Genomic DNA, 12081 nt, shown 5'->3' on the forward strand with positions numbered 1-12081 from the left:
CACATGGTGGAGCTCATGCAACAATACAAGGACAACTGTTTAAAATCACAACTGGTTTCTGGTTTATATTCTCTGTCCATTTCCAACACACTTGTATTTATATATTTATATATTGGCTGATTAATGACAAAAACCAAAGCATCATAAATTAAAAAAGAGGAATCACTGAATCATATATCCCTACCCCATTTTAAAACATAATGTGAGTAAAAAGTAAAAATTATATGCGATAGACATGATTAAAAGTTGGGGGGGGCCTCAGCAATTGAACACGCAGTTAATTTGTATTTTATTCTTGTTTATCATTGAGAAGCTACAAACACAAATCACAAAACAAGCAGGTAAAGTACAAATGATAAAGTCATGACATCTGTAATATTTACAGTGATAGTGTATAGTATTACAAGAAAATGGAATGTACATTGGTTTACAATCAAAAAGTAGAATGGAACAAGCATGAATTGCAATATATAGTACATTTCACATAAACATACCGAGAGAGAGTGAGCTGATGGTGGTTTTACATCATCCAGCTACTGCTTATCCATAACAAGCCATGGATGAGATGAAGCCTATCCCAGTTGACACTGGAGGAGGGTACACCCTGGACAGGTCGCCCTAACCCTATCATGGGGCTAATTAATTGGGCGGCACGGTGGTGTCGTGGTTAGCACGGTCGGCTCACAGCAAAAAAGGTTCTGGGTTCGAACCCAGCAGCTGGCGAGGGCCTTTCTGTGTGGAGTTTGCATGTTCTCCCCGTGTCTGCGTGGGTTTCCTACGGGTGCTCCGGTTTCCCCCACAGTCTAAAGGCATGCGGTTAGGTTAATATGGGACGGCCTTGGGCTGAGGTGCCCTTGAGTGAGGCACTTAACTCCCAACTGCTCCCCGGGCACTGTTAGCACGGCTGCCCACTGCTCTGGGTATGTGCTCATTGCCCACATGTGTGTGCATATGTGTGTTCACTGCTTCAGATGGGTTAAATGCAGATACCGGTAGGAAATTTCACAAGTGTGTGATGAATCAAGTTGTGCTTTCTTTCTTTTTCTTTCTTTTTAATGCAGACAGAAAGACAGACAGACAGACATTCAGATTCAGATTCACACCTATGAGCAGTTTACAGCCAGTTGACCTAATCCACATGTCTTTGGACTGTGGGAGGAAACAAGAGCACAAGACACACAGGCACGAGGTGAACATGCAATCTTCACACAGAAAGGCCTCTAGTCAATCAGCAGGCTTGAACCCAGAACCTGCTTGCTGTGAGGTGACATTGCTAAGCACTACACCACTGTGCCATGTTTTTATTTAATGTGTACATTATGGAGCCAAGCTAACTGCATGCCAGAAAGTGAGAATCAGTTTGTGTGAAATGTACTCCTATCAAGATTAATGTAAACAAAAAATAATAAATTGTTAATATAAAGAAGCAAAAGTTGATACATACTTTGGCTAATCAGACATTTCCAGGTGAGTCCTGATTCTTGATAAACTAGTTCTGATCATTGTTTTTGCATTTCTAAACCAACTACTGATTGCAGAGATCATTCATTTTCATTAAAAAAATGTAATGAACAATATCTGATCACACAAATGTAAAAGATTCAAATTACATTTAACTGTAATCCTACTTTTATATTTAAAAATAAGTACTTTTTTGGTCATCAGAATCTGTGTAAAATTCTTTATTATTTTCTTCATACATTAAATTAATCGTCTTCAGCAGTTCATCCACTTGGGTCTTATTGCTGGTGTCTCTGTTATTGAGTGCATGAAATCTGTTCTCATGTATTTTCACTAATTCATTGAGATGTTGATTCTCTTGAATGAAGGTTTCAATGGGTTTTCCTTCCAAATTATCCACTCCAGTCAACAGAATCACTGAGTGTTTACTGGCATTTTGTCCAAGACAATCTTGTACATGTTTCATGGTTGTGTTTGCTGCTGTAGTGAAATGCTCCACGCTGAGCACTATAATAATGACATGAGGTCCAGGAGAGCAATCGGACACAGATTTGGAGATGGCCTCCTGAATTTGTTCCAGATTATCATCAAAGCCAGGAGATTCTATCAGCTTCAGACTCAATCCAGAGATTGGGCATGTATAAATTGAACCTCCTTCATGTTGTAAACATTTTTCAAGAAGGGTATTGATGCTTGAGGTCTTTCCCACTCTGTTCCTTCCAAGGAATAAAACTCTGATTTGATTTTCAGACATATCCGTTTCGAAGCCTGCTGTATCTCCAGATCTCTTTCTATTAGTCACTGCATTTTCTTGCTGGTCACCAGAAGAGGAAAAAGCAGAAGGGTTTTCTACTTGGGAATTTGGGTTTATCATCTCTGTCTTTTTTAAATCCTTTAGCAGTTCTTCCACTGCCTCATCAGATCGGTTATCTCGATTGTTCCAGCAGTGGTATCTGTCACCACATTGCTTTAACAGATCATGAAACTCTTTACCTCCTTCCTTAATAAACTCCTTAAAATCTTTCCCCTCAAGGTCATCACTGCGTGAAAACAGGATTGTGGTGTGATCCAGAAAGGTGCGGCCAAGCACCTTTTGAACTCCAGAGATTTTACTTATTTCTTCTTCAGATTCCATTGAGCCAACACGTATGACCAGGAGAAAGGAGAAAGGTCCATCAAGACATTGTAGAGCCTGTTTTATTTGGGACACGACCTCACATTCAGTGAGTTCAGTGCAGTCCCAGCCTGGAGTATCTACTACTGTAACCTTCCAGCTATTGATTATCTCTGTAGCAGTTTCACATTGCTGTGTCACAGACTTTGCAGATGCTTCTGATTTGAACAGTTTTTTGCCCAATATTGTGTTTCCAGAAGAGCTCTTACCAGAGCCAGTAGCACCAATTAAAATGATCTGTACTGAATTATCAGTAAAAGTCTTCTTTGCCTTTGTAGACATTGTGATCTGAAATCACAACAGTTTGAAAGAAATAGTCACTGAGAAAATATGAGGAATTTTTTTCCTTTGTTTCTTTGTTTTCATTCTGTAAAATTTCAAATATCTTGTACTGAATATCTTAATATCTAAATATCAACATTCCAATATTCATCTAGATCAATTCTTCAGAGATTTCACAAAAGGGAATACACTGTACAGAGGTAATATAAACAAAATATTACTCCAGTGTGGTCTCTAACAGTGTCTGGTTCATGCTGGGAAAATTCAACCATAACATTTTTATTTGGGTAAACTATGCTGAGCTTTTTTGTTTATTCTATATTAAAACTGTAATACATACAACCAGAGCATGTTTACAGTATGTTCATAAGACATGAGATAATCTAAAAATAAAACTCACCTTTGTGAAGTCGACAGAGAAGCAGACAAAAGAGTTGTGGTAGACTGAGGCTGAAACTATTTAAGGCTGTAAAGCGTTCAGCCTCATGAGCCAAGTTATCCATTTATGGTTGTGTACATCAGAGAGGAGGGTTTACAAATCCCATGCCAGTATATAAAACTTATGAAAGATTTGAGAAATTCATTTTAAAAACTAACTCATCTAAAGGAAGACATTATCAACTGTCAGTACTGCAATAACCATGGCTGCTTTTGGTGAGTGTGAAATGGCAGGGTTCTAATTTTTATAAATATCATCATAAATGATAAAAGATAAAGTTAATATTAGCATGCTGTGTTTAATGTTTATCGCACATTAAACTGATCAAAAACCTTCTAGCCATTGCATTTATTACCTGATGGCTCATTGTTATTTACAAAATTATATGTGAAATTATCCATGATTTTTGGCTCATATTCTCATAGTTTACTGCAATCTAGTGGCTAAATTTTGACTTTGTTTAGTGCAGATAAATAAAAACAATAAGCCTATTTGTTTGGTTGTTGTTGTTGTTGTTGTTGTTGTTGTTGTTGTTGTTGTTGTTTTCAATTTTGGCAGAATCCACCAGTAGTTTATTCAATTACATTAACTTAAAGCATTAATAACCTCATTTGGACTTGAAAAGAACATCTCTATAATCATAATATGCAAATAGCTTAGATTTTTATTTTAAATCTTGATTTAAAAAACACTGCAGATGATCAACAAATTCAAACATATGTACAATTTATTAAATAAATCTTGAATATCAAAAATATGAGTTAAATCTTCAAACACTGTTGTATTATCTTACAGAGAGAGAGCCACTGCGCTTGGTCCTCCTGGGCAAGACTGGGGTTGGCAAAAGTGCCACAGGAAACACCATTTTCGGTGAGAGAGTATTCAAGTCTGAAGCAAGAGCCACATCTGTTACAAAGGAATGCACATCTGAAACAAGAATTATCAACAAACAACTTGTAACAATCACTGACACACCTGGTTTATACGACACAACAATGTCTGATGAGTTCATTGAAAACGAGACTGCAAGAGGTGCAAAACTGGTAGCTCCTGGTCCTCATGCATTTCTTCTTCTGCTTGATGTGAGGCGTCACACTGAAGAGGAGAGAAACACTGTCAAGAAATTTAAAAAAATCTTTGGTGATGATGTGTGCAAATATATGATTGTGGTCTTCACTCATGGAGACGATCTTGAGTTTGAAAATAAACCCATAGAATGCTACATACGTGAGGCTGGGCCTCACCTTCAGAGCCTAATAGCTGCATGCAAAGAGAGATACCATGTGTTTAACAACAGGTCGCAGGACCGTACCCAAGTACTTCAATTCCTGCAAAAGATTCACGAGATGCAGAGGGAAAACAATTATAGTTATTATAGCTATGAAATGTTTTCAAAAGCACAGGCTCTCAAAGCAGCACAAGCAAGTGAAAGAGAGTGGCAACGAAGATATTCAGAATTGAAGCAACAAGTGCAGAGGGAAACCAAATGTAGTTATGATTCCTCTGAAATGTCTGTAACTGCACAGGCTCTCAAAGAATCACAAGAAAAAGCAAAAGCAAAAGAGTGGGAACGAAGATGTTCAGAATTGAAGCAACAATTGCAGAAAGAGCCAGAAATAAAAAAGTTGTGCATTATACTCTAGTGGAGAATGTATGATAATAATCTCCTTTAGAAAGACAAAAGTGGAGAATATAAAAGAAATGGATTGTAAAGCATGTACTGTACTTAAGAAAAATCTATTTAAAAAATACTGGAAAACATACAGAAAGACTGTAAAGTGCGACAATTTTAAATATCTTTCTGTCTAATTGTATTTGATGTCATGTCTTACTTGTACAGTAAGCATTGATTATCTTTTTTCTGTTGATTATGTTTATGATATAAAATACTGTACATTATACTGTGCTATATTCTACATCTGGTATATTGTTTTAACACAACAATAATACAAGTTCTGCTCAATTCTGATTCTAGATGTTTTAAAGGAAAGTAATATAGAGCATATGGAGTTTGAACAGACAGTACTGTGTCAAATTAAGTGATTTTTTTTATCTTACAGGTTACCAGATTAAAAAATTAAATCAAAACATAGGATCAATTGTCAAATACAGCACACACTGTCAAAAATTAAAAGTTTGCATTTGAATGTATCCATCAGTTATTGAAGAGCATCCTGAGAGAACAACATGCTGAAAGTCTAATGCTTTACTTTTCTTGCTTTGTTATTTGGATAATGGTGTCAAGGATGCATTTTCTAACATAGTTGGTTGAAATGTTTCATATTGGCTGATAAAAGTAGAGAGGAAAACTTAAATGTTAAATTATTTAATGACAGATTAGGGAGGCAAATTAATGGTTATTTTTATGTGGTAGATTATGTATCATACTGTGCAGAAGTCGTAGTTTACCTAATTATTTTATACACATTTCTTCTTTGTTGGCCTTGTGTTAATGTTGTTTACTGCTCTTCATAGCACATTTTCTTTTAATGTAAAAAAAAAGTTTAATTAATTTCATTTTGTTTTAAAGTTTAATTTCATTATTTTCCATCCAACATTGATTTATAGCATTAATTTACATGTTCCTAAGACCTGAACTGTATGTCGTGTATAATAATGTACTATAATATTGTACAAACAATATAAGGGGTGTTTATTTTAGAAGTGCCTAATATATAGATTTAGGCACTGCCTAAAAGCGGAGCTCCCATCTGTTTCTGGGTTATAGAATTTTCTTATATCATAGCCAGTCTCTTTTGTTTTATTTCTTTACTGGCTAGCACTGGCCACTAGGCGGTGTGTATGACTGTAATTACTAACACTGGCCACGAGGCGGTGTGTATGACTGGTGGTACACGTACATGGACAAACTACAAAAAATCGACTCGATGGGTTTACCATTTTTTCTTAGGTATGGTGCTCCGCTACAACTCAAATGGCAGTTTAAGCTGTTTCAGGTGACATCAGTAAATATTGGGTGGGGAGCTCATTGTGTCTAATCGCAATAAAGTCAATTCCAGGTCCTAAATGTGTTTATTATTTATAAATGTGTTATGGGTGCTAATCTTTATTTATGCAAGCCACTGTGTCATTGTAGTCACTGCCAAACCTGATCCGGGCTTGAGGCAAACTATGTTTGGTTGACTTGGCCAGAATTGCAGCAGTAGGATCGCCAGTTCCTTTCTGCGCACACACACACACACACATAACCTAGCTGCATGTTTTTGTACTGTGGGAGAAACCAGAGCAAACCCATGCAGACAAAGGGAGAACATGAAAAGTCCACACAAAGTCCCCCATCAGCCACTGGGCTCGAACCCAGAACCTTCTTGCTCTGAAACGACAGTGCTAACCACTGCATCACCATGCTGCCCAAGACACTGTGTACTGCTTCACAACACACACTTTAGCTGACATGATACAGTACAAACAGGTTGTCCTTGGCATTTGTCATTTTATTTTGTTCATCTCTTTCATATAATCAGTATTTAGTGAAACCTGGTGTCCCCTTAGTGTTGTTCATTTGAGCAGGTGAGAACACAGCAATCACAGTGAAAGACAGACCAGACAAAAAGAAACCACCTTTGAGAGGGTGAGCTGGGTGATAGACACTGGGTGCATAAACTGAGATGCTTTTACAAAACATCTGACATTTCCAAAACATTTTGCAAAACATCGTCTCTGTCTGTTTCCTCTTGTGGTTTCAGTTTCCTGTGTTGTGTAACTTAGCTGATGTGGAGAATGCACCTTAATATCTCACTTTAAGTTACTCATCAGCTTCCAAATTTCAGCTTGTTTTTAAAGGCTTTTGTTTAGAATTAACATATCCATTTTGTTCCCAAATGTCCACACTATAAAAATTTTAGTGAAGTTAACAGTAAATTACTGGGGAAAAAAGTTGCCAGTCAATAGCTGTATAATTACAGTAATGTTCTGTGGTTATGAATTCCAAGAAATCACTGGAAAATACAACAGTAACTTACTGTAATTACATACATGTCAAGTTATAGTTTCCCTGTATTTTGTACGGGAAAATGCAATTTTTTGGCTAATATGGCGTACACTGATTTTCATACGGGAAAATTAAATTTTGTATCAGAGATTTTTCCGTTACTCTGAAAAAATTTTCTTAGCATCCACCATTTATTTTTTCAAACACACATGCCCAATGAAACTGAACTATTTTCAATTTATGTGGTTTTATAGTTGCACGTGGTTTTCTCAGTCATTTAAGTACATCGGCTCGGACTGGCCAGACTTTTGTGATGGCTGCAGAAGTTATGTTCTGCCAATTTCTCGTGGAACATAACATATCCCCCCGACTGTGGCAGACCATTTTTCACAGCTAGCGAAAAAAAAATGTTTACCGATTCAAAGACTGTACAGGTAAGCATTTGTGTGTTTTTTTTAAAAGTTTTTACTGTTTGCATGTAGGGATTATCATGATAATTTAGGGAAGCAATACTGGGAGTCGCCGTTTATACAACGGCAACTGTAGTTACCCGGTGATTTCTGTTTTCGCTTCCCTAAACATTTTAATTGCTGATAGACATTATATGTAGACACAAATGACCAACACTCGTTACCAGGCCCGCCGACAGGGGGGGACAAACGGGTATGTTGTCCCGGGCCCAGGAATGGGGGGGGCCCAGAACTGGGCTCTCATGAAGTTGCGATTATTTTATTTCATTTCAAAATGTGTTGATTTGGGGGAGAAATGTGCTATTGAGGTATTTCACCTGACGTCACAGGGTCACGTGACGCCCCGGTGTCCGCCATTTTGAACGTCAAGCTACATACTAACACTGCAGACAGAGAGGGAGAACCAGCTTAAAAAAAAACGTGTTACAGACACCTAGAATAGATTAATTTGTCAGTAAGCACTCTATAAATAACCATGGTGTTTGCTTGTTGTGCTGTGGGCTGCCACAACAGACAGGGACAGCGTGCAGGACGCTCCTTTTACCGGTTTCTAGTGATGGGAATTTCGGCTCTTTTTCGGGAGCCGGCTCTTTTGGCTCTTCTTACTATAAGTAGCCGGCTCTTTCGGCTCCCAAACGGCTCCTGAGATTTTATTTTTGATTTAATTGCTGCAATTAACTAGTTAATTAATTACATTATTATTTATATTTTATCAATAGGATGTTTTCCATTTTATTTTTTAGTTTTTGTAGCCATTGTAAAGCTTTGTAAAGTATAGTAGTGTAACAATGTTCTAGCTATAGAAATAAAACTTACCAATTAATAAATTATTTTCTCACAAACATAATGCAAAACTGTGTTATATTACCAATATAAAATACACAGCTGATTTTCCCCTCCTCAGGTGCCTCACAAACTCCTCTCCCCTGCGCTCCACAGCTTTAAGCATTACACCAATTTTCGTATTTTCACAGCTGTGAATGACATCAACCCCCCCCAACCAAAAAAAGTAGGCGTACATCATGCTACTTTTTTTTCTTTGAATAGTAATAGACAACACAAAGACGCAATCGGACAGCAACTTTTTTTGTAAAAGTCTCTCTCTCTGAGGCACCTAAGGACAAAAAACTAATTCAGCTCCCCAACTCGGCTCCCACCGAAGAGCCGGCTCCTGTCGTTCACTTCAAAGAGCCGGCTCTTTGAACCGGATCGTTCGCGACCGACACATCACTACCGGTTTCCTACTGACCCAGACAAGAGGGCCAAATGGATTGCAGCTGTGAAGAGACAGGATTGGGAGCCAACAGAGTACTCCAGACTTTGCAGTGATCATTTCATTTCAGGTTAGTTTATCAGTTAACACAATTTTGATAAAATATATAGCAAAAAGTAAATGGGTCAGTGTTTGTTCACCCATCTGAGCAGTGAAACAAGGCAGTGTTAATTTGTCTAGGGTTGCATGTAGCAGACATCAGACATAAAACGCAATAACAGAGGCTAGAAAGAAACGGGACACAGAAATAAATAAACAGGGCTCCATACCAAGGCTGGGTACAGTGTTTGTGATAAAAGACAGATCCAATTTAATACAAATCACAGCTTACTTTCTTGTTAAAATGTGCAAAGGTCTCCACCATCTCATACCGCCTTGCACTGAAGGACTTAAGCGTGCCGTCCAAAATGGCTGCATCACGTGACTTGGTCACGTGGGTGAAATACCTCAATATTTGCATTCAATAAATGATTTCTAGATCTTTTGCCTTTATTGTCTTTGAAAAAGGCGTCAAGAACCCCCTACCACCCCTAATGCAAAAATGGTTTGGTCTGACTCTTTGATTAAGGGGAAAAAAAACGACATCGTTCGATCATAGCGCTTCGACAATCTGCGTGCGTGCCATTTGCCAACATGCACAAGTCAGGAGCACAGAAAAGAAAAGAAAAGAGAAAAAGAGAGGAAGAAACCAAGAGACTCAGGGGCTCACTGCATAAATATTTTAAAAAAGATTCGGATGATGCAGCAGGTACTAGCAAAGGCAGTGGGGCAGCTGAGCCAGGTAAGACCAGTGCTGGGCACATTACTTTCAAAAAGTAATTAGTTATAGTTACTAGTTACTTTTCCCAAAAAGTAACTGAGTTAGTAACGGAGTTACTTTGTCATAAAAGTAACTAATTACCAGGGAAAGTAATTATTCCGTTACATTTTGTTCCCCCCTCAAAAAAAATCAAATTCAATTAGTGTAATCATAATAAAAGTGAATGTTAAATGTGTTTAATGACCGAAATGGACACTTAACAGAACCAATTAGTAACGTTATCTACACTATATTAATAGTTTTGTGGGACAATGTGAGATAAGACATCTATCAAATGTAATATATTTTTGTAGTTATTAAAATTATGTTACTAATTACTGGCCACTGATGAGGACAAACGCTTTGTTCCTCAACATAATGTGCATTGCACGTAAACACTCTTGCCTTTTATTTCAAGTAATGAAAAGTAATGGCTGTATTTCCAGTGTGAAAGCGCAGTGCTGGGCTGACCGCTCGCCATCGCTGGGTCTTCTCATTGAAAGAGTGCGCAGTGCAGTAGGCGTGGCCTACCTATGTATGCTGTCCAAATCTACTCTGATTGGCTTACTGTGCCGTTGTCTCGCGTCTCCCCGCCCCACACGAAAGCAGAGTAAAGAAAGGCTGAACGAGCAGCGTGCCAGATGAGAACAGCTTTAATAAAGTAACGCATAGTATTTTATTGTAAGTAACGGGAACGGCGTTATAACGATGTAAAAAGTAATTAGTTAGATTACTCGTTACTAAAAAAAAGTAACGCCGTTAGTAACGCCGTTTATTTCTAACGCGGTTATTCCCATCACTGGGTAAGACACAGACAACTTTTTCCAGCCCCGTAAAGTAACCCCAACCAAGGCACGCGCGGCACGCAATTCATGTTACAAACGAGGGGAGAGCAAGTCACACTGAACACCATATCAAACGCACAGGGCATTGAATCATTTCATAACCACAACGGCTTAATAACATTGTGTTTCATATATCTGATTGAAGCTAAGAATATTCACATTAGCCCACAATCATATCCTGCCGTTTCTCGAGCGGTGTGTTCTTCTCTGCTTTTCACACTGGACAGTACGCACGCACGCACAACAAAAGTCCGGTGCATTACATTTCGCACCTGCACTGTAAAAAAAGAATAGTTGAGAATACTTGAAATTTCAAGGCAACAGTCTGCATTAAGAATTGTATGTTTTGCCAATGATGTGCCCATGATAATCCAAACTATGATAAAACTGTTACCTTTATTAAGAATTCTTAATTAAGTCAATTTTCAATTCCTCATTCTGCCAACATAGATTTCTCTTTTTGCTGAACAGTGGCATTCACAGTAGTACAAAAAGGCAATTGAGGTTATCAGAACTTTTTGGGGGGGCTTTTTTCACCTTTATTTGGATAGGACAGTGTAGAGACAGGAAATGAGCGGGAGAGAGGGACGGGGAGGGATCGGGAAATGACCTCGGGTCGGAACCGAACCCAGGTCCCCGGATTTATGGTATGGCGCCTTATCCACGACGCCCCCGAGGTTATCACAATTTATCATTAAACTATACATGCCTTTTTTCATTGTTCTACACAATTAATAATACTGATGCAGGCAAAACATCGGTCCTGGTATTACTGGACCTCAGTGCAGCTTTTGATCCTGTTGATCACAACATACTGCTATATCGACTTGAACACTGGGTTGGATTGACTGGTAAAGTTATCAATTGGTTAAAATCATACTTAAAAGATAGAAGCTTCTTTGTTACCCTGGGAAATTGTTCCTCAACGTCAATGCCCTTGACCTGTGGTGTCCCCCAGGGGTCGATTCTTGGACCATTACTTTTCAACCTTTATATGCTCCCACTTGGGCAAATTATCAATAAAAATTCAATTTTGTATCACTGCTATGCAGATGATACCCAAATTTATTTTGTTCTATCACCAAATGATTATGCCCCCCTTGAATGTCTCTACCAGTGTATCGATCAAATCAATAGCTGGATGTCACAAAATTTTCTTCAGCTGAACACAGATAAAACAGAAGTAATTCTATTTGGAAAAAAAGATGAAAGACTCAGGATTACCACTATTCTTGACACAAAAGGGATTAAAACTAAAGAAATGGTTAAAAATCTTGGTGTTTTCATTGACAGCGAGCTAAACTTTGACAGTCGCATGAAAGCAATCACTAAAACGGCATTTTATCACCTAAAAAACATTTCCAAACTAAGAGGACTTATGTCAAA

At 38.0% G+C, this 12081-nt stretch overlaps 2 protein-coding genes across 2 annotated transcripts; one reads left to right on the forward strand and one right to left on the reverse strand.

Annotated features, from left to right (window-relative positions):
- Positions 1-1636: 1636 nt before the first annotated feature.
- On the reverse strand, positions 1637-3429 carry LOC132888917 (GTPase IMAP family member 7-like). The gene is made up of 2 exons (XM_060925009.1): positions 3318-3429; positions 1637-2923 (listed from the first exon to the last, which is right to left on the reverse strand). Exon 2 carries the CDS (start codon positions 2915-2917, stop codon positions 1637-1639), a length of 1281 nt encoding a protein of 426 aa, XP_060780992.1. The 5' UTR covers positions 2918-2923; positions 3318-3429.
- Positions 3430-3512: 83 nt separating this feature from the next.
- Positions 3513-5122, forward strand: LOC132889673 (uncharacterized). The gene is made up of 2 exons (XM_060926412.1): positions 3513-3571; positions 4152-5122. The coding sequence occupies exons 1-2, from the start codon at positions 3559-3561 to the stop codon at positions 4997-4999; spliced, it is 861 nt and encodes a 286-aa protein (XP_060782395.1). The 5' UTR covers positions 3513-3558; the 3' UTR covers positions 5000-5122.
- The last annotated feature ends 6959 nt before the right edge of the window (positions 5123-12081 follow it).

Source organism: Neoarius graeffei, chromosome 7 (genome assembly GCF_027579695.1).
Source record: "Neoarius graeffei isolate fNeoGra1 chromosome 7, fNeoGra1.pri, whole genome shotgun sequence".
Taxonomy (NCBI): Eukaryota; Metazoa; Chordata; class Actinopteri; order Siluriformes; family Ariidae; genus Neoarius; species Neoarius graeffei.